Consider the following 24,445-nt stretch of genomic DNA (forward strand, 5'->3'; position numbering starts at 1 on the left):
GCAGATTTTTTAGTCTTTCATCGCAGAATCCAGGGTCAAAAGTATTTTGCATTAAAACCTCATATGATGAGCCATACCAAGATGGAAGGCTCACCAGCAGCCGAGCGGTAAAATCGCTGAACACTGGTAGTTCGATCCGAGGTCCGAATCCCGCGAACGAGCTGGCTGCATGGGCATTTTCGTGGTTTTCCCCATGTGTAACGTGTATATGAGCCAGTTCCCCTTAGAAAGTCCTCCACGAAGGCATCCCTCCCCTTAGGCAGATAACCCTAGTGTGCTTTGCCGTATTCTCAACACACCACACCACCAAGATGGAAAGCCAGTATCAACTGATAATACCATCCAACATTCAAGTAAACTAAAGAGGTAGCCTCCGAATTTGGCTGAATTGGTTCCAAGAGATAGAACGCATTTATAGACATATTGATCAACATCATTAACAAGTTCAAACTTCAAAAGAATGACCCTTATTTGCTAATAATGGTACCTCTGAACAGGTAATAAACTGCCACATTGCAAAGAAAGCTTCCAATGGCTATAACAAGAAGCTTATGCAAAGAATTTACATAGGTCTTTTCCATGTGTGGAGTAGGATTGAAGATACTGGACTTAAAAACTCTGAGACTGGACAAATGCACAGTCAAGCTTTCTTCCCCAAGAAATCCAGATTTAGCCCAGAGACAGCTAATCCATGACTGCTGACATGGAGAGAAGGCAACACTCAAACACAATCTAAAAAACAACTTGTTTAGCTGAAAGTAGCATGTTTGTTTCAGGATATACGGATGTACTGATTTCTACTTCATTCAGAATGAATCTCCTCCCTGATGGTCCAAATGTGCAAAACAGAAATTCTTAAAACTTTGATAATGCCCTGCACTGCTGCCAACAGTGATTCCATCTTTTTTATACATGAAACTGGCCAAGTTCATGAACTTCAATACATACGGAGCAAATAACAGGACATATGTAATGGTGCTCAGATCAGAATCCATCAGAAAATTAAAGAATAATATTCTTACGAACTGCATCTACTGCTTTTATATAGCTTATTTTGTTAACCCTTTGCACTCACCAGCAACTCGAGCATGATTTCAGCTTTGCCAAATTGAATTTGCAGATAGCGTCTTCCCTTCCAATTTTCTTTTTGCATATGTATTGGTTTCACAATTTCACAAGTTTCACAATTCATTAGTGAAAAACAGTTTAAAAAAATCTATTGGTTGTTTTATGTTAGAAACTATTCATGTTTCTGTGGCCATGAATTTGGTATAAATAAGCATAAATTGTACGCTTTGGCCAGGTATAAATTGTACGCTTGGAGGCACTTCGTCGTAGTCTCCACAAAGTACTCATGTTGAACTACTTGCACCTTCCACAGGTTCACTTTCAACTTCTCTTTTACATCACTCTCAACTTCCCTGTCACTCTCTATAATTCTAATTTTCCGTCCTCTCACACCTCTTACTGCATCACTGTCTTCTCCACTGGATTCGTTCGTTTCGCGGCGGACTCTGTCGGAAATCGCTGCAAGTTGGTCATCCAAAGCAGCAAAATCGAATTTGTCCGAACTCGAGCTGATCTGATCTTCCTCCATATTTTTAGGGTAAAACACTATTTAATTACTATATTTACTACCAAGACTGTTTCAAGCGAATGCTATGCTGAGACTAACTAAACTGAGCTAAGATTTGGCAACAATGTCAGTGGAGCCTAGTCCATGAAAAGACTTCCAAGAAAAATATCTTATCTCACATCGTAAGTAAGGAGATTGCGTTACAAAAGACCATAGTGTCGTAGCAGCGTCGTTCGATTTATGACTTCAAATCACTTGGGTGCCGCAGCAGCGCCGCTCGAGCTACTAACCAAGTTAAATTAAATTTTAAGAAAATCTTTAGTTGAATTATGAATTTAAAAATCAGGAAAACTCAGATAAGCGGCACTTGGCGCAATTTTTTCCGCCATCTTGAATCGTTATATCCTTGGGAGGAATTTTTTGACGCCTAGAGGGAAATGGCATCAAAAGGCACCTTTCTGAAAATTTCCTCTCAACCCAGAATAAATATTGTGGAAAAATACTTTCTTCTTAAGGATCTGCATATACTTGCAGAACCTTACTACATATTAACATACTGTAGAAATGCACTTATTTTGGATAAAATAAGATGCTGTATGGATTCTATAGAAAAAAATTTTCATTTAGCATTTTAGACTCAAAACACACAGATTTGTAGAAATCCCCATTAGTGATGCTGAAGGTTTATAAACAATTTACAGTTACAATTCTACTTTTGCGGTCACCCAGAGAGATATTTATACAAAAAATGGAATAGTGTTGAAGATTAATGCAGTTTTAGTGTTAAAAATTCCAATTCACACTGGTGTGTTTAATATATTTTGTCAAACAATTTTTGGCATTAAGAGTGTGTTGTGAAATATGTAAAAAAATATTGTTATCATTAAATACAAGGTGTCTAAAATGCTATCAGATTAGAACCATCATTTACTTCCAATTCTGTTGCAAAAAATAACTTACTTGGAGCACTGAGGCAGGAGACTCTGCCCTTTTTCTCTTTTTCCTGTTGCCCTATAAAAGTAACAAATATATTTAGAAACAACTATTACAATAGTTAGTGCATAAATTACAAATAATTCTTATATTTACAATCACATATCAAAACCTTGAGATTACAACATGACATTTATGTTTATGCTGCTATATTGAGATCACACATTCATAAAATCACACAATTGTATTGCCATTTCAAAAACTGAGTTTCTCTTACTAATAGAATGGCATGCAAAACACATCTCTAAATCACAAAACTAAATAAAACAAAGGAATTCATAATTTTAAATAAATATCAGTAAACTATTTAAATATATAAAAGCAACATTTTAAAAACTCTCACCACATAGAATCCTGCAGTTTTTCATTGCAGTTACAGAAAACCTAACTGCAGTTAAAAACATCATTGCATAATCTTCGAGATATGTATAAACAAGATATGATGGAAATTCTGAAGATTTAGTTTCATATAATCAACATTAGTCTTCAAAATATGTTGTGTCCCATATATAGAACCTTTTACAATGTAAGAAATACGAGGGCCATCCAGGAAGTAGATTACGTTTCCGTCTGTGTCCGCTAGGGGCGGGGCTAGCGCGGCCATCTTGGGGTCAGAGCGTTGCGCAGCTCAGTCTGCATCTAGCCATGCTAGTGAGAGGTTCGTGCTGTGCTCCGTTCAGATACTGTGACGGTTTGAAATGTCTGCGTTAATTGAAAATCCCGCGAGCTGCGAGGTGCACTCAGTAATAAGGTTTCTGACTGCAAAAAACTGTAAACCGATAGAAATCTATCGGCAGCTTCGTGAAGTGTATGGGGACAACATTATCACTGAAGATGGAGTGCGTCAGTGGGTCATAAGATTTCAAAATGGCCGAACCAATGTTCACGACGAAGATCGAAGTGGGAGACCCAGCATAGTGACCGCCGAACTTCTCGAAAAAGTCGATGCTAAAGTCCGTGAAAATCGAAATTTCACAATAACGGAACTTTCTTTGAGTTTTCCACAAATTTCGCGAAGTTTGTTGCACGAAATCATCAGCGAAAAGCTTGGTTACCACAAGTTTTGTGCAAGATGGATTCCAAAAATCTTGACAGAGGACCACAAAAATCAGCGAATGGCTGCAGCGTTGAACTTTTTGGACGCTTACCATAAGGATGGTGACTCTTTACTCGATCGCATCGTTACTGGTGACGAAACATGGGTGAAACATGTGAACTGTGAAACGAAATTGCAATCAATGCAGTGGGGGCACACAAGTTCTCCCCAAAAACCCAAGAAATGCATGCAAACAATGTCGGCAAGGAAGATGATGGCGACTGTTTTTTGGGACAGAAAAGGTGTAATTTTGGTGGACTTCCTGGAAAGAGGCACTACAATAAACTCTCAAAGGTATTGCCAAACTCTCCAAAAACTCAGAAGAGCAATTCAAAACAAGCGCAGAGGAATGTTGAGCTCTAAGATCTTGTTGATTCACGACAACGCCCGGCCCCACACGGCAAATGTCACTCGTAAAGTTCTTGAATCTTTTAAGTGGGAGTTGTTTCCTCATCCGCCGTACAGTCCCGACCTGGCACCGAGCGACTTCCACCTATTCCCAGCAATGAAGAAGTGGCTGGCTATGCAGCGTTTTGATGACGACGCACAGCTGCAAGAAGAGGTAACGAAGTGGTTGAAGGCGCAGGCGTCCGAATTTTTCGACGAAGGAATTTCCAAGCTCGTACATCGCTACGATAAATGCCTTAATTTGTATGGTGACTATGTAGAAAAGTAGTATTTGAGTGTGGCTTTCATCTGTATATAATAAAATTTGTTTCCTATACTTTGTTTATTTTTTTATTCCAAAACGTAATCTACTTTCTGGATAGCCCTCGTATGAGCAGAATAAATACTGTGGAAACATATTTTGGATAAAATGAGATGCTGTATGGATTCTATAGAAAAAATTTATCATTTAGCATTTTAGAGTCAAAGCACACAGATTTGTAGAAATTCCCATTAATGATGCTTCAAGTTTATAAATAACATTTACAGTTACAACTCTACTTTTGTGGTCACCCAGAGAGATATTTATACAAAAAATGGAATAGTATTGAAGATTAATGTAGTTTTAGTGTTATAAATTCCAATTCACATTGGTGTGTTTAATGTATTTTGTCAAACAATTTTTGGCATTAATAGTGTGTTGTGAAATATGTAAAAAAAATATCGTTATCATTAAATACAAGATGTCTAAAATGCTACCAGATTAGAACCATTATTTACTTCTAGTTCTGTTGCAAAAAAATAACTTACTTGAGGCAATGGAGCAGCAGCTTCTGTTCTCTTCCTTTTCATGCTGCCATATAAAAGTAACAAACGTATTTAGAAACAACTAACAGAATAGTTAGTGTGCATATTACAAACATTTCCTATATTTACAATCACATATCAAAACCTAGAGAATGCTGCATGCAAGTTTTAAGAGTGCACTGACATCAAGTAAAACTAATATAAACTATGAAAAAATTATGAGTTGCTGGAAATGAATTTTTCGAGTTCAACAGTTTCGTGCACATTTATGGTGAGCCATGTATGTCAGATTTTGTTATACTATCCTACATTACGAAGAACTTAAGACCCCAGAATTATGAATTAAAGAGAATTTACTATAAATACATTTAATATTTCCAAAATTTATCCCCTAAAATTTCAAATTTCATACGAAATTGATACCCTATGTATCATTCATTTGCATATTCCAATATTGAGATTCTATTCAAAAGAACATGAAATTCTTATACATTATTATACTAGATATGTGCAATATATTGCACTTCATATAACTTCTTATACACATATTGTTTGCTTTGAAATAGTTTACACCAGTTTGCTTTTACCAAAAGCTTCACTTTTATTTGACTTTGCTTACTAGAAGAAATCCGAAAAAGAGCTTCACTTACACCAGGGCTTCTGCACAGCATCACACGATGCAAGTAGAGCCTATGGGCCACAAAAACTGGACACTTACATACTGGAGATGTTGGTCAACAGAAGAGAATTTTTCAAATTATATTTTATTTCAAACCAGTTCACTAAAGCGTTGTTTACTAAACTGCCTTGAAATAAAATTAATTATTCTGGATAACAAAAAGGCAGGCACAGAAGGCTGTTTCAAATGCAGATTAACAATGAAGACACTTTTTTTAATGTGAGATGAAAGTCTCCTAAAATGAGTGTTTCTTTTAAACCTGTATACATGTACCATTTATTGTAGTGACAGCAGACTTTACTAAAAGACTCTCTTACTAAAAGAATGGCATGCAAAATACATCTCTAAATCCCAAAACTAAATAAAATAAAGAAATTCACAATTTTAAATAAATATCAGTAATTAATCCGTACTCGTCGGGACTTGAGCGATTCTGGATTATCGATTTTTCCGGATTATAGATCATCAGTTTAAATCTGGTAAGATGGCATGCAGAAATTATAAAATTAAAAATACGAAACCGTAATTTATGAAATAAAGAACAATTATGATCTAAAAGGTATCAAAATTTACAAAAAAAAAAAAAAAAAAAAAAAAATAATAATAATAATAATAATAATAATAATAATAATAATAAAAAAAGCTTATTATTTATTTGTTTACTTTATTAAACATTTCTTTCAATGTAAGTCGTTTAAGTTGCTTCTTTTTTTATGTGATAATACATTCTCTTTAATTCTATAAACAGACATAATTTCTTGTTCAAAGTTCTGCTGTATAAGTCCTATAATTGCTGTGTCGAGAATACCGACTAATTTGTCAATCGAAATTTTTTTGTTTTCAATTTTTTCGGCGTTAAAGATAAACAAAGGATATGCATTTATCCATTTTTTGCAGCAATTCCACTTTTTGTTTAATGGACTTCGAAACATACTTTCGCTTTGTAGATCCTTTACATATTAGTAAATATATATCAGAAATTCTATTTGACATAATCGAAAATTCAAGCTTACTTTTATAAAATTGCTCTAATAGTCTGCAAAAAATAATAAGCCGAATCCAATTCAAAGATTAAGGAACAACGTAATCTGCAACATTAACTGAATTAGATAATTTTAGCTTAGCTTATACCGTCCGTTATACATTAAACGCGCATTCGTAAACGTATTTTGTGCACGCGCGTATTCGCCGCCGTAAAGGTCTTACACGCATGCGTCACTAAGACGCATGCGCAAAAAGTTTGTAGCTTTGAGGTCCGGATTATAGATCATTCCGGATTATGGGTGTCCGAATTAACGACTTTTGACTGTACTTTCTATTTAATTCTGTAGACAGACATAATCTCTTGTTCAGTTACATTGTTGAAGTCCTGTAACTGCTGTTTTGAGACTTCCAACTAACTTGTCAATCGAAATTTTCTCGTTTTCAGTAACTTATCTGTCCCTTTCTTCACTATCGGTAGCGGTAATTTCTGGATCTAGAACCATACTACAGATTTCGCTATTCATTAATTGATTGATGATTGAGAAGCATTGTCATCACAATAAGAAACTTCTTTTATATCATCTTCATTTATTACCGCTTCTCCACATTTCTTTACAAAATCTGTTAATTCGAAAATTTCACCTTTGCTTTGCTATATCTGAAAACCTTTAAAATTCGCGGCTATTATCATTAAATTTAGCTATCCTTCACTATACATATTTGGCTATGCATCATGAGCTTGGCGACTAATGACACGTCGTTCCATTAAATTTTATCTTGCTTCTATCATGCACTGAGACAATTAAGCCTGCATTGTATTAGTTTAGTTATCTATTATACTTATGTCTATTTCTTGCACATGCACATTATCAGAGTTCTGAATAAATATGTCCTAAATTCTGCAACCCAGTGTGACCATACGAGTCCTGCGCTGGTTCCGGGTTTATGTGAATACCAAATCAGTTATTCTTAATTCAAAGAGCCCTAAATGTAATCTTTGGGTTAACAAAATCTATTTTTAGCATATGGAAAGAAATTTTTGGTAAATTTTTCCTCATCAACAATTTTTAGCACAACTGAAATCAAGCGTAATGTCAACATATAAGGTCACCACACTCTTTTATTATTCAAATACTAAAAAAAATATTTTTTTTAGGTATTGCTATGAGTCATTACTCAAGTAGATAACGAGTACTGCGAGTCATTAGTCAAGTAGATGTTTAGATAAACATGTGGTAATGAAAGGAAAGTATAATAAATAATGATTTGCCAGGTGTGCATCAGATCTATGATGTACCTATGCAGAATGTTTCGGTTTGAGATGCGTGCCAAGCAAATACGCAGCAACGGAGCCAAATTACTGATCATACAAATTTATGCTAAATTGATTGTTTCTTCAGTAACAAGGTATTTTATTTGGTGTGGAAGTGAAATTAAGAATTGGGACTCTCCAGATGTTTTATTATACACGGAGGGGGAAATCAAATGCGCATGCGTAAAGCCTACGAGAAAAATTTTATTGATGGTTGATGGTTTTGATTTTCTTGATGGTTTGTGGCTTTGAGGTCCGGATTTTAGCTCATTCCAGATAATGGACGTCCAGATTTTGAACTTTGTACGATACCACTCAGGTGTGGCAGAAACTCCATTAGGATTTACTTATTTGCAAATCTTCAGGGAAAAGGGGGCCCATTGTTATACTAAGCTAAGAGGGATGCGGTTTCCCTTGCATGTACTACTGGACCCAAAACACCCAGTTCAGTTTGGGGGAAAAAATACAGTTTATGCTTTTGCATGATAATTTAATACTTGCATACAAATATTTTAATAAAAATGTGTAAAGTTAGCCATAATTAAATACATTAGTGTGATGGTTGAGACTGAATTTTATATGAAAATTTTTGATATATTTGGTTAAAGTTAGTTGTTGATATTCATAACACAGATTGCAAGTGTTGATCTGTCACTTTATTTCTTAATTTTGACTTCATTAGATTCATAAGAGAAAATGTTTGTTCACACATATATATATGCTACCAAACATGACAGCACATCTGCTTGCATTATTTTTTAAGTGCAAAAATTCGGCAGGTGGAGTTCTACAAAAGTCCAGAATATCTAAATCATGGAATCTGGATTTGCATAAGTCAGAAGTTTGTACATCGATAAGTTCTGATTGAACATCTTCTGGAGCTTCTTCGACTACAATGGAGCCCTGAACAGTTTAAATTTAATCTTATGCAATTCAAAGTCTGTAAATCACTTTACAAAAAAAATAAGCAGCCTTTCCAGTTGTTTATCAGGAAAATTTTCTTTTAGCTTCTTCAGGTACAGAAAATTGACAAAATTTTGACAGCCAAGCTGCTTTGAGAACAGCTGGAGTTTTAGTTTGAAAGCAGATACTGCTTGTTAGGTGATTGATGAACTAGTTTTTTTCCCATCAATTTTGTGTTTAGGTCATTCAGATGGGCTCTCGCATCAACTAAAAATGCTAAGTCGCACTTGAAAGATGGTTCCTTTACAGTGGCGTAGCTAGGGTGGTGCAAGGGGAGACATCTGTCCCCGGGCGCAACATCCAAAGGGCGCCAAATTGATGCTATGAAATTTTCTAATGAAATGTTTTCCATTCTTGGCACACAGAAAGGGGCGCAAATTCTTCAATTTTCCCCAGGCGCTGGAAACCCTAGCTACGCCCCTGTTCCTTTAAAAACCTAGTTTGTTTCCCATTTTCATCAAGGGATAGTATTATTTCATCAATCAAATCAGCAACCCTTTTCAAAGCCTCTCTACGGCTCAACCATCATACTTTAGAGTTCCCCGGGCGCTGGAAACCCTAGCTACGCCCTTTTCCTTTAAAAACCTAGTTTGTTTCCCATTTTCATCAAGGGATAGTATTATTTCATCAATCAAATCAGCAATCCTTTTCAAAGCTCTCTACGGCTCAACCATCATACTTCAGAGTAATATATGAGATCACTATGTGGTGCATCTGTATGTTCTAGGATTTCCTTAAATTGCTTGTGGTTTAAAGCATGCCAGTGAATAAAATTTATTGTATCGCTCACTACTTTCATTAGGCGGTCAAATCCTAGTTCTTTCGCGCATAGCTCTTCTTGGTGTATGATAGAATAATATGAAAGCAAATCTTTTCCTCTATCATCCTCTCAGTAGACTCCCCTAACTTTATTCCCTAGTTTATCCCCTAAGATTTCAGATTCAAAACAAAAATGATACCTTATGTGCCTTTTACGTGCATATTGCTATATTGAGCTTCTATTCAAAAGTAAATAAAATTTATTTCAAAGTCTTTATTATTTTCTCTCAAATTAAAAAAAAGCATTTTGATGTCATAATGGTAACTATCCACCGATCATCAAATCACACATCTGTATTGTTATTTCCCAAAACTGAGTTTCTTTTTCTAAAAGAATGGCATGGAAAACATGTCTCTAAATCGCAAAACTAATTAAACAAATGAACTCATAATTTTAAATACATATAGGTAAAATATTAGAGTCTACAATAATACAAGAAATGAACTTGCGAAATACTGTATGAAATAAAGATTAACCGATGTATGAAATATTTACTAGATTAAAAACCATTCTACATCTATTTTCTTGCTTGGACAATGTTCTTTCTTTATTACTTGTTCCGCATACCTGTCAGTTTCTATTGATAGTATTTCCCAAAAGTTCACATTCAATACTTCTTCAAAAACCTCTAATGGTTTGGATTAGCACCTAGTTTTGCATAATCAGAGGGTTTACACCAGGTATTCCTGTAAATTTTTTTATTTCAGGCACATTATCTATTTCCTTCCAACACCATTCTTCCGATGATTTGTCTGCGATTCCAGAAGGTTCACAATCATCATCACTTATTAGTCGCCTAACACGTTTTCGCTTTCTTGGTAATATTTCACTATTATTATCTTCATTATCAGTATCAGGTAAGTGTACACTTATTTCTTCTGATTCTTCATAATCGCTCCAATCACCTTTACCTTCATAGTCTGCAAAACTCTTATCTATTATGGTATTTACTATACAACACATTTTTGCGTTATTTTTCCGTTTCACCGGCGCAAACCTCGCCAAGCAGACTTTATTGCTTTATTGGCAACAACACACAGTATACACATAAAAAATGTCAGCAAATGTTAGTTCTAAGATGTTTTTTTTATCTTGAATGCATAAATAAAAAATATTTAAATATTGAATTTTGGAACAATATTGAAAGAACTTTTCATACCATTTAACTGAAGTTAATTCTTCACACCAACCATAAATAAATCTTACACACTTCATGAAACTCAACACTCCGCGACTTTATCGCTTGTGCCAGCGAAATGGAAATTTGCGCCAGCCAAACGGAAAAGTACCATTTTTCCTTTACAGAAATATATATTGACCGATGCTCACACTAAATTTTTACAAGAATGAAATCTTACAGACTAACAACAATTTGGGCGTGACTTGTACCAAGAAATTCTATGTAACAACATGTGATAGGATCTGTGATATTTCCACAAGTAAAAAAGGTGTTGCCAAATTCAGTACACTAGAAATTTTAAACTAAATTAATTATCATATTCAACAGTATGCATGACGAGTGTAGCTCGTCATTGTGCGATATGGCATGAAAAACCAATGACGAGCTTGACTCGTCATTTTACCGGAAGGGGTTAAGCTTTTCATGTAGGCACAAAGGCTCAACAGCGGCCAAGTGGTAAAAAGGCTAAACACCGTTAGCTCGGTCCGGGGTTCACATTCCGATGGAAAGGCTGACAGCATGGGCACTTTCGTGGTTTTCCCCTTGCTTTCTAAATGCTGTTTAAATTTGCTTCATTCAAAGTTTTTGTATATAAATAATTACGGTAAATTAAAATGAACTGTTTTTTAAGTGTTTACAGTTGCTTTTGTAACAGACAGCACCACTACTTTTTCCAGTCACACAGTTGGACGTGCCGTCCGCCAACGTAACAGCTAATTAAAAATATTCAGAACTACCTTTCAAATCTGCATGATCTGATTTATTCTTATTTAATGTTAATATTTTATTTATTTATTTATTTTTAATTTTTTATTTTTTTTTTTTTACGTTTTGCAAAATATTTATTTCTTGTGCTGTGTTTTATATTACGGATAAGAAAATTTTCAGTGTGTGGATATACAAGTGTGAATTTCTTTTATTAAATTAGCTGGTTTAAGTATTTCACTGAATTACTTGGTATTAATATAACTGAAAGTGAGCTCCTAAATGTCATGGATATAGATTATATCAAGAACTTCGTGCATATAGTGAATGAAACACACCCGATTTTGTCCTGCTATATTTAGTTGTCAAAATCTATTTTAAACAATTGTTGTAGGCACAGCATTAAAAAGTCTGATGTGTAGACCACATGACTTCCCTTGCACGGAATATTAAATTATGAGCACTTTTTTGGCTGCATTTCATTGAAACTTATTTCCTCGAATCTTTTTTAATTAAATAGATTTCTCTTTAAATTAATTCAGTTCTCACTTCGCAACAAGACAAAAATACAGAAAACCTCAAAATAGCTTTATTAAAAATTGCAAAATATAGAGAAACTTAAAACACCAAATACAATTAAAACAAAAAAAACAATTTTTACAATTAAAATTATTGTTTCTATGCAAAAACAAGTAGTTACACCAGCAAGCAAGAAGGCAGATTTTTCGGTGCACAAAACTGAGTTTACTTTGGGTCCCACTCGGCAAAAAGACACTAAAGGTGCAGAAACGGACTTAACTCACTATTTTGCTAAGTTTCAAATGCAAACAAATATGGCAGCTATAGTAAAAAAAAATTAGGTTTAACCGCACTTAAAAAACTTTTATATAGCTAATAATTCTACAACTATTGCATGCAGATTAACTAAAGGCATAAGAACTTTAACTGGAAGATAAGAACAACATAATTCAACCATTTTTAAAGCAAAATATGCACAATTTACCAACATATAAAAATAATTTTTTAAAAAATGAGCTCACGCAGCTGAGTAACAAAGTGGGTATATTTGCATATTTATATATGTTTGGTGCAGCCGAATTCAACCAAAAAGGTAGGTGCACAACTACATGTTATATCATATACAAAATTTCAACGTTTTGAGTCTACTCATTTTTGATTTATGCGAGTTACATACATACATACGTACGTACGTCCAGACATCGCAAAAAAATCTGTCCTGAATCCATTTTAAATCCTTTTTGCAACCCGTTTTGGAAAAAAGAGTCCTTTATTCTGTTCTTACCTACAGATGTCACGCAAAAACATCCTTCATTGTATCCGATAGCAGTTAATATTTGGGTATTTTCATTGAAATATCATACTCGAAAATTTTTATGATTGCGACACTTCTTACAAAAGTGCAACTTACTTCGTACAACAACTTCGTTCATTGACCGTCTCATTATTTACAACTTACTTCGTACAAGGAAGTAAAAAAGTGAGTTCCCAAATATCCTAATTTTCTCAAATAATCAGCAAATAATTAATTTTAGTCCTTTTGTTCTTTCATATTATAATAGTTTATCATTTATCAGTACAAAAACTGAGGTAATTAAAAATTTAACTTTTTAGATATTTTTAGTATTTTTTCATTAATGTTATAAGGTATTTTCTCCCTCCTTTCTGCATGCCTTCATAATGTAACCATAGCTCACTCGGCGCGTATTCGAGAGGTGTAGGTTCGAGTCCCGGCGACGCCTTTGCACATTCTTCACACCTCCTGCCTTAAAATAACCTAATGACTCTACAGTGGTGCCCGAACTAAAACGTGGTGAGCGTTGATTCTTCACAACCAGGATTTAACGATCGGGTTCCCTAATCTCCATTCGCCCTTTATAAGGGATAATGTATTTTCTCTTTCCTTCCAGCATGTCTTTGTGGTGTGATGGTCAGCATACTCGGCGCGTATTCGAAAGGTTCAGGTTCGAGTCCTGGCAAAAGACATCGCTCATTTTCAAAAATATCTCTCGCCGTATTATAAAAAAGTAACCTAATAGGTTCTAAAATGTAATTAATGAAAATCATTTCAACCCAAAATAGAATTTGCATTAGTGAATTTTAGTTAATAATAGTGCCCCCCTCTATTCTGAATATTATTGGAAAAATTTAAAGATCAAATTTGATAGTATCTTAAGATGGTTTTGCAGTCGGAAAACAAACTCATATTGATTCATCCTTTTTTTTCTTTACAAATGCCGAATATCTGTTTGCAAGTTCAATCTGTTTTCAAATCAAATGCCGAATATCTGTTTTCTATTTGAACTTGATCAAATAGTGTGTTAGTGTTTAATTCAAAAGATAATATTATGCACTGATTAACATTTCCTCTAACTTTTAATTAAGGTTGCCTATGAGCAACCCCTTTAATTCTGACTCGCAGCTTTTATTTTTAGGCCAGAATATGAATGTCGGAGGGTTAAGGATATTAAATTTAAACAACGGGATTTCTTTTGAAGCACTGCGACATGACAATGTTTAATAATCTTAGCATCGTTAAGAATAATTTTCTGGGTTCTCATATTGAAATTTTCCCAGAGTATTAAAAGTTGTAAATGAAAACGTAAGCGTATTATTATAAAGGAAAATGTAGCCGAAAACTGCTGCGACTGCTATTTAACTCTAAGGAGGGGTTATCAGAGAGAAAATGAGAATTAATATAGATTAAAATTGCATTTTAGGTAGTTATTACTGATTATAATAGATTGCAATATTTGAATATGAATTCTTTGAATATTTAAGAAAAAAATTATGACTGCGAAAATAGAAAAATATTTTCTTGGATTGTTTCCTTTCTCATAGAATGCGGATGAATTCTGTTTTACTTAATGAAAACTAAAATTTATTTGCTAATTAATCTGTCCTCTGTGAAGACTTTACTTCAGTGATCTCTATTAATTTGCCATTTGTTTTTCTTAATTTAAATGCTTCAAGAATAATTAGAAAAGGACCTAATTCTCTTCTTGCCCTTAAATTCTTCATTTGTAAAACTGCATTTTCAGCTATAATCATGTGAAATAATTCTCTAAATATAATTCAGTGCAGACAAAATAAGACATATAAACAGCTTGGAAATGGGATCACCACTGAGATTCTGTTTTAGAAATATGATGAAGCTTACGAAAAATCTAGGAAGCGAAGTAATTCCATACCATATTTTATAATTTTTTATCAATGATCAACCTGTAAATATAATTTAATAATTTAACGTGTATGTATATGTTACCGTGAAAGACCGAAATTGGAGAATATCGACTTTCACCGGAGAATGACAACATTTACCAAATACATCGGTGAAAGATCGAATATTGCATTACATTCTTGTACATTCGGACCCTCATCGGTGTATGTCGACAATCACAGATATGCTCTGGTGTAGGTCGAAAAGAGAGTTAAAAAAAAAGTCATAAAAGTTTAAGTTGTTGCAATAAATAAGATTTGAGTCACATAATTTAGTAAGTTTTTTATTACTATTATTTTATTTTCTCATTCAGAACGCACTGTATAATCAAGTAAGTTTTTGACTTCTATTATTTTCCTTTCTCATTTTGAATGTATTGTGTGTTTTAAATTCTTATGTTCTTATTTTAAGTCTCAAGTGCGTTTTTTCGCGACTGAATTACGGTAAAGAAAATATCATATTCTTATATGTTCAACATTCACCGGTGAAAGTCGACATTCTCCAGATTTCAGTGTTTCACCGTAACGTATGTTCTACATGTAAATATTATAATATATATATGCATGTATATGTGAGGAGAAGGTTCATTAGCGGCTGAGCGGTAAAGCTGCTGAACATTGATAGTTTGGTCCGGAGTTCACATTCCGGTGAACAGATTGGCTGTATGGGCATTTACATGGTTTTCCCCATGTGTGACGCATATACGATCCAGTTTTGCTTAGAAAGTGCTCCACAGAGGCATCCTTACCCTTAGGCAGATAGCCGTCGAGTGCTTTGCTATATTTAAATAAACCACAACAAACCATATAAGTAATTTAAAAATCGCTATATTTTATATATGCTTACAAAATGGTATATATATGTAATTAAAAATTTTCTAATTGCTTCAGAACCTAACATTTATATAGATATTATATACATATATATACATTAATGAACATTGTATATTTAAAATTTTTTTCTTTGATATTTTATACCTTGTAGAGACATTAGGTATTTTTTTCTGGAAGCAGGCAAGATGAAAAATTAACAACGCCTTTGCCGGGAATCGAACCACGGACCTCTGACAATACCGGCTCAGCGTGCAGAACCACTACACTACGAAGGCAGGAGAAATACCTTATAACCTTGTTCCATATTTTGTTGCATTTATTTATGCCTATATACATACATATAAAAAAAATAACAATAGGCTAAAAATTAAAAACAAAATTTTTAAACCCGTCCTGTGCTATAGCTGCAGGATTGAAGTAAAATAAACTTAAAGCATCTAAAGTTAGAATTAAATTGGAATCAAAGCAAGGCAATTCCTCGCCAATATTAATAATTGCAACTGCATATAAGAGGTTTAACTTAATATCTAAACATTTGAAAATTAAAATAAGAATTTATTAGTAGAACAAACTCAAAAAATAAAAATGCGAAAAGGAAAAATATAAAAATTAATTAGATGCTATAAGTTCATATATATATAATTAAGAATTCCACATTAACTAACACGAATATAACCAAAAACTGCATCAATAATGCACAGTTCAGTAAGATTAACTGCACTCTTAAGAATTTTCTGCAGTCTAGTTTGCGTTACTTTATTCATAAGTCCCTAATCAAAATCAATTAAGTGTTTACGCAGCGTTAGAAAATTAACTAAAAGTGCAGTGACCGCAATGTATTTGCAATTTGGTAAACGATCCTTAGACGTGAAAAGGTCGAAAGCCACTTGTGTTTAGACTTTTCAGATACTTCGTACACATGTAACATAGCATTCGAAATGCAAATCTGGGTATTTACACTATAGATTTATTGATGTAACAAATATGCACCTTTCTACTCCCATGCCTTTAAAAAAAAAAGAAAAAAAAAAAAAAAAGATGCTATTTGCCTTACAGTTTATCATTGAATAATCCATTCCTATTGTACAAAATTGCATTCATACATAGAATTAAACTTGTTTTCCTCTCCATAAAATTGAATGCGGAGAAGTTAGATGTTTTAAACGACACCTACATTTTCCCATGCCTCCAAAGCGAGCTGTGTCACGTCCTTTTTCGGCACTTTCCATCTTTAAGTTTGTTTGTAATTTATGACTATGTTTGTAATTAAGACCCCTGCGATATAAATGGCCAGTTCAACCCCCTATCAGATATTCTCAAACTGCCTCTTCGGAACAGAAAAAGCAAATAAACGAGAGTCCACTTTCAAAACTACTTGAGGAAAGAAATATTATATCTTATGATGGGCCCCAGACCCAGGATGCTACATTGCCCCCCCTTTTCACTTCTCTGGAGATCCACTCACTGCGCCCACTGCAAGAAGATATGCTAGCTGCTGGCCTTATCCATTAGTAAAAATAGAGGGCTGAATCATGACAGGTAATGATTTTTGAAATCGAGGCCTGACCCCAAGGAAAAAGATTTCGATTCACCATTGTAGATGCAATTTAAAGTCAGGGTTTGCGATTATTATTCAATTAGAATATTACTCAATTTTTAGCTAATTACATGTCGCATAATTTTTTTTCCTCATTTGATTTCAATTAAAGGTATCGGTATTTGCACAGGAAACAATTGTTTAATTTTGTATTTAACTCTGAATAGGAAAACACAAAAATTATAACTAGTAAAAATTAAGAGGTTTACTTAAAAATTATATTAAATTAAAAAAATCTAATGGATCCTATAGCCACGTGATTTGGATTTAAACATTTAATATACAATGAACCTTCTTGCGGCAGCTTCTTTCAAAAATCAGCAGCATTTCCCAGAAATAAACACTTGTCATGTAGTCACAACTCAAACTTGGAATTTTCTGTAGCAATTTTAGTCACATCTTAAGAAGCATAAAATTAACTTTAGACCCAAACTCAGTCACATCATCATAATAGTGGATTTGAGTTCTGAATTATTCATGGGGAACAGGACAACCATTTAAATCTCAAGAACCCTCAAAAAAATATTAAAAAGTTCAAGTCAAGAATTTGTATGCTAAATTAAATACTGTTAAATAAAACAAGTTCAAAAACATCATTAACCAACATATAGACGGAAAAGAATTATATCAGACTTATTGTGTTAACATGTGGTAGTTCTAATTTACGGTTAAGACAAGATAAGCATCATCATTTACATACTTAACACACTCTTAGGATTACTGATTCTGACTCTGCCAGTCAATTATGAAAAATGAAGATACAAATATTTCAAACTAAATGATCCTGCTTACATTTACAATTACAGAAGTGATCTTAATGGATAAAGCTTGTACAGCCATTATGTCCTACATTATATAAAGTGCAGAACCAAAACATTTTAAAGAGTACCCTATCACCTAAAGGGGAATAAAATGTTATGGTTTTGAACGTGACGTGTCTACACAAGCCTGATTTCATCATCTACTACAACGTTTTAAAAAGGTGAGTAATGTTCTGTATGCTAAGCTTGTACTGTGTGCATTAAATGATGCCTAAACAATATATTTTATAACCTTTAAAACATAAACCAACTGCAGTAACACATTATTAAATAATATGACAAAGGTAGGTTAGGTTATTTTAAGTTATTAAAATCTTAAAAAAAACCCACAATTTTCCCAAAGGCTAGTTTCGCCAACATTAGGGCTTTTAGATTTCAGAAACAACCAATACTACTTGCCGATTTTTTTCAAGCAGAAACCAAGAGTTACCCTACAGTTAAGATCAGCCTGATGTCTGATTATACTTACATAATGTAATGATCAGTGTAATGTTAAAATTTACAGTTTTTCTGAATTAAGATATCTTTTGTCATCCACAGAAAAAATAATGAAAGTTTTATAAAATGTGTTCAACTGTAGCTTACTCATTAAACAACATATCGATATAGAGTACGAACTGATGGTAAAAATAGAATCGAAATAGAGTATGAATTGAGAAATTTTTAAGTAGTGAATAAAAGCTTTTACTGATCAAAGTACTTTAAATCCGGATAAACTCGGTAATGTACCGTAGATCGAAATAAAATTAAATTAGATGTAAATATTAATTGATTAAACACAGCTTGAACCCTGATGTAAACATCTACAAATATCTCCATTAGATTAAGATAATTCAGATCAGATGGTGTTTAATAAAATTAATAAAAAATACAATTCAGGTGTAATAAAACTTAATAAGAAAAATTATTCTGAAAATCACTAAAGGTGAAAAGATGGAATTAGCACAATTTAAGTTTAATTCACTCAATGAAATTTATTTATTTCTGGGAAACATTTTCCTTAATAAAGGCTAAAAATTGAAAACTGGAAGATTTGATCTACCAAGAGACAAGAAGAAAAACCAGAGTTGGCAGCTGTGGTTTATGAATATAAAAAACTATTTTTATTCGAATCCTGGTATATACCAACATTTCTGTACTCTTTTTTTTTTTTTTTTTTTTTTTTTTTTTTTTGTTTAATTTATAAAGTAAGTTAAAAAGCAATCTAAATAAAAATATATATGCATTTTTCCAAGTACCAAGGAAGGGCATGATTGGAATGATCTTCTAGCAATGGTGAAAGGCGTGGAATAGGGCAAAATAGGTTGAGAACCACAATGTTAGATCTTTTAAGTACTAGTAAAAAAAAAAAAAAAAAAAAGAAGTTTGAAGCTTTCCAGGGCATTCAATTATTATTAAATTAAATTTGTTTACATCTAATTAGAATTTCGATACACTTCCGCAAAGAACCCGGCAAATGCAAACATCCCCAACTTTGCCGATAATAGTTCAAACCTGGTAATCCGGCAGATTCAACCTATTCGCTTGTACGAAGGTTGCAATCATTACTCTAACGTTCATTTTGTTGAATTATCCCCATCGTTGTTCGCATTTGCCGATTTAAATTATTCTTCACTTATTTATTATTTTTTTTTTGTATTTTCCCGTTATTATTTATGAACTTTTAATAAATACATAGAAATATTTTCATATAATTAAGGAAGTTTTCGGTGACAGATGCTAGTTCGTGGAAGAAAATATGGTGGAAGGGGGTTAATGGTAATTGGTAACATGGCTGTTAACGTAGCGTTAAGCACGCAGAATCATGAGGTTTCCAAACGATAAAATATTTTGACTTCATGGGCCACCAAAATATGCATTTAAAATAATTAATTAAGTAATGTTTTTATTATTGGTTATGGTCATAATGAGAAAAACAATATTTATGGCTTAAAACTTCAACCAGATAATAGATTGTTAATGCACAATTAGATGATTCAACTGAAATAAAAAAGTATTATTTATTCTCTAAAATGACGGAATAGTTTTATGGATACCCAAAGTCATCAAAATTAGCAAACCACTACTTGTGTAATGAATCCTAGTGCAAATGACTCTTCAAAAGTAATAAAATGTACAATTTTCTAGTTTTATTAACAATGCTACTGAACAGAATTTCAGTACTGAAAATTATTGGTACTGTCAAATATACTATGAAAGACAGGCAGTTGTTTCAACATAAAATGCTTTAAACTGTTTACAAGTACATTAAAAAAATAACACTGAAAAACTGTTTATGTAAAATGGATGTATTAAAAGTCAAGCATTCATTAATTTATTACAGGCACATGGCTCTTACTGAACTAAGACTGTCACTGAATGATTGTTTGGAATCGACATTTCTTGCTGTCTGAAACCTACTTCACCTATTTTAGAATGATGTAAACATGCAGTTGTGGCTCTCACTGACCTAAAGTTTGGCCACTCCCGATCGATTATATACGTCTACTGTATTTATACCTATTATACTAAAAAATGAAAAAAAAAAAAAAAAAAGACATTTGTAGTAGAAATATTAGTATTCTATATGAATTATGGAAAGTACATGTAATGAATAATACCGTGACCAAACACTTAAAAAAAAGAATAGATTAAGTGTTTCCTACCTCGATACTTGAGAAAGCAATCCTGCCACACAACACATAGTTAACTTTTGATTACATGATAGTCAAAAGTCGTTAATCCGGACCTCAAAGCTACAAAATTTCTGCGCAGGCGTCAATGCGTAATGGGTTCACACATGCGCATAGGTGTTTACGCATGCGCGTAATACCTTTACGCGTACGCACATGCATGTGCGCATGCGCGTTTAATGTATAATGGAGGGTATAAGCTAAAATTATCTATTTCAGTTAATGTTGCAGATTGCGTTGTTCCTTAATCATCTAATTGGATCCGGCTTACTATTTTTTGCAGACTGTTAAAACAATTTTATAAAAGTAAGCTTGAACTTTCGATTATGTCAAAAGGAATTTCCGATTCTGGAGCTGGTGAAGGATCTACAAAGCGAAAGCATGTTTTGTTTTGGCAATGTATCATAAGACTGCGAAAGTATTTTCAAACAAAAAGTGGAATCGCCGCAAAAAAAAAAAAAAAATGGATAAAAACATATCCTTTGTTTCCCTAACCATTCTGAAATCTGTTTATCAATTTCACGCTGCCCTGCGCACGTGGGGGGGGGGGGGACGACGCGGCGTGCAATGAACTGGAAGTTGATCTGTCAGCACTATACTTATCTTCAGAGCAGATGTTTTTATTTTATTCGGCTTATAATTCCTTACTAAATGTAGTATTTCATCTCGATGTACTCCGTCTTTGATATGATATAAATCAAATTCCTCGTCATTATAAATATCACGAATACACATCAAATAGTTTTCTGGTTGCAATTTTCTAATTTCGACTATGTGTAATGTATGCTTTACGCATGCGCGAGTTTAAAGAAATGTTTAATAAAGTAAACAAATAAGTATAAAGCTATTTTTGTTTATATTTTGATACCCATTAGATCATAATTGCTCTTTATTTCATAAATTACGGTTTCATATTTTTAATTTTATAATTTCTGCATGCCCTCTTACCAGATTTAAGTTGATGATCTATAATCCGGAAAAACCGATAATCCGGAATCGCCGAAGTCCCGACGAGTCCGGATTAGACTTTTGACTGTATTACATATTTAGTCCTACCAGTGGTTAAGAGGGCTGAATAGTGGTAGTTCAATCTCGTCTCAAATCCTGAAAAACGAGCTGGCTGGGCAGGTTATTTTTTTTTTTTGCACGTATTTTGTGACATTTTCGTGGTTTTCCTCAAGTGGTGTAAATATGAGCCTATTTACCCTAGAAAAAATTCACAAAAGCATGCCTTTTTCAGCTAGCCCTCGCATGCTTTGCACATTGAATTAAATAAACACACAAACCCTTCTTATTTTTAAAATGATAAAGTTATTAAGTTCACATTACATGCAACGAAGCTTTTTAAAAGCTAGGATACTTTCTTTAACAATTACAGTGCTAATTAGTGCTGTACTTCTCAGTTATATGTGAAATAACATCTCAGTGTCACTGCTTGTGACACATTTATTTCACGTAAGTCTTCTTATGCAATCATATGCATGAAATAAACAAAACAGATGGCATGAAAAACCTAATCCATACATCCTTGGTGACTGATATTTAACATAGTTTTTATGCTGCATCTGTGAATTACACAGTTAAATTTGACTGAGTGAAATTGTGACTAAATTTCAGAAGACTTTGATAAAATTATGGTGTGAAAATTTAAAAGTGAAATTAAAATCAGATACATTGAACAGAACAATCAGAAAAGAAATGTTGTCCATAAATATATTAATAATAATTAATGATAAAATAGACATTCAAAATATTCATATAATAAATATATACAATTAGTGTAATTAATATGCATTTACAAATGATCTTAACTTGGACCATATTTGCAAGTTTTATAATGTTGTTAAATGTGGACTTTAAATAAAATTTTTAGCAGCATACATCATTTGGGTTTGTTTAAATTATGGAAAAACATGGGAGAGATATCTGCCTAAGAGGAAAGATGCCTTCAAGGAGGTCTTTCTGAAGGGAACTGGTTTGAATCCACGTTACATATTGAGAATACCATGAAAACAATCATACAACTTGCCCATTAGTTGGTTAACCAAACTACCAGACACTTTACTGTTTGGCTGCTGATGAGGTGTATATCAGTTGCAAAGCAGCGAACAAAAAATAATATATTCTTTGGTTCCTGTTACGAGTTACATGCAAAAAAGCAAGTCTTAATAAAAATGAATATGCCAAATTTAAAGTGAATATGTTGGGTGTTTTTTTTTTTTTTTTTTTTTTTTTTTTGTGCAATACATGAGCATATGCATAAAATTTAAAAAATGAGTCAGAGCAGAATATAATTTATTACTAAAAAACCTTTTATGTAATCAGTTGCAATTAAGTTTCTATTTAAATGAGAATACGTATTGATTTCATTTATGTGATAATAATGGAATTTCAATCATAGTTTTGGAAGTACTTTAAAATTATGCAATGAAGATATTAATCGTAAATTCACAATTTCTTTAGAAACTGCACTGTTAAAAACATAAATATTTTGGAATTTTATAATACTGAAAGATATTCAAAGACAGGTATCAAGTTTCCCAAGAAATTGCCAAGAAAAAGGGTCATTATTACAAAGCTCAATATTACATGATTATTCTACTTCCGTTAGGCTTTATATATTGTTTTCTGTGCTAACTTGAATTCAATACAAATTTATTTTCGTATATTGTGTTTAACCGGTTAATTTTGAATTTTCACTTCCATATGCTTAATATATTGTTTTCTCGGCTAACGTGAATTTATGTTACTTATTCTTTAATTAGTTTGATTATATTCATTAAATATCACATTTACGCGGCTTACTTCCATGTGTTTTAATATCTCATAACTGACGCCGATCAACCATAGGTGAACTTGGCGAGTAAAACAGCAAACGGCGCCAACGGGTTCTCTGCGGATGAAAACCCAAAATTTCTAAATAAATCAAACACATTCATGAAAACAAGCAATTTCAAAAGTCATTATAATAACAGTAGTCAAGAAAGCATAAAGTTACGAGTAAGAAATCTCTAACAAAGTTAAAGATCATCCATATAATCCAATTGCTATATTAATCAAAATAAATAAGAAATTCAGTACAAAGTCAGAAATCTGGACGTCCATTATCCGAAATTATCTAAAATCCGGACCTCAAAACCACCAATAGCCTTTTTCTCCTAGGTTTTACGCATGCACATTTGATTCCACCCCCCTTCCGCACATAATAAAATATCTGGAGAGTGTCAATTCTTAACTTCACTTTGACACTAAATGAAATACCTTGTTATTGAAGAAACAAACCTTTTAGCATAAATATGTACGATCAGGATCAGTAATTTGGTTTCATTGCTGCGTATCTGCTTTTTGGTACACATCTCAAACCAAAACATTCCACATAGATACATCGTTGATCTGACGCCAACCTGAGGAATCATTATTTATTATACTTTCCTCTCATCACCGCATGTTTATCAAAACATGACAACTTCAGTAATGACTCATGTAGGGATGCCTAAACAATTTTTTTTGTTAGTAATTGAATAATAAAGGAGTATGGTAACCTTATATGTTGACATTACGCTTGACGATGATTACAGATTTAAGTTAAATGTGCTAAAAAACGTTTACGAGGAAACATTTACCAAACATTTCTTTCCATTAGATTTCGTTGATGATACTCATAGACCCAAAGATTAAATTTATGGCTATTTGAATTAAGAATAACTGATTTGGGTACTTTTCCGTTTTGCCGGCGCAAGCGATAAAGTCGCCAATAATGGTACAACCGATGCCAAACGGAA

At 33.1% G+C, this 24,445-nt stretch overlaps 1 protein-coding gene across 4 annotated transcripts in view; it reads right to left on the reverse strand.

The window, feature by feature from the left end:
* LOC146996651 (uncharacterized) overlaps positions 1-24,445 on the reverse strand; it is a 60,625-nt gene that overhangs the window by 31,116 nt on the left and 5,064 nt on the right. For all 4 annotated transcript variants that reach the window (XM_085818010.1, XM_085818009.1, XM_085818008.1 and 1 more), the window contains exons 2-3: positions 4,863-4,905; positions 2,537-2,587 (exon numbers count right to left, since the gene is read on the reverse strand). In XM_085818010.1, the coding sequence (XP_085674136.1) occupies positions 2,537-2,587; positions 4,863-4,905 (94 nt within the window). The remainder of the gene's footprint in view (positions 1-2,536; positions 2,588-4,862; positions 4,906-24,445) is intronic.

Source organism: Stegodyphus dumicola, chromosome 6 (genome assembly GCF_044657685.1).
Source record: "Stegodyphus dumicola isolate Sdum_Otavi_A_Nest chromosome 6, ASM4465768v1".
Taxonomy (NCBI): Eukaryota; Metazoa; Arthropoda; class Arachnida; order Araneae; family Eresidae; genus Stegodyphus; species Stegodyphus dumicola.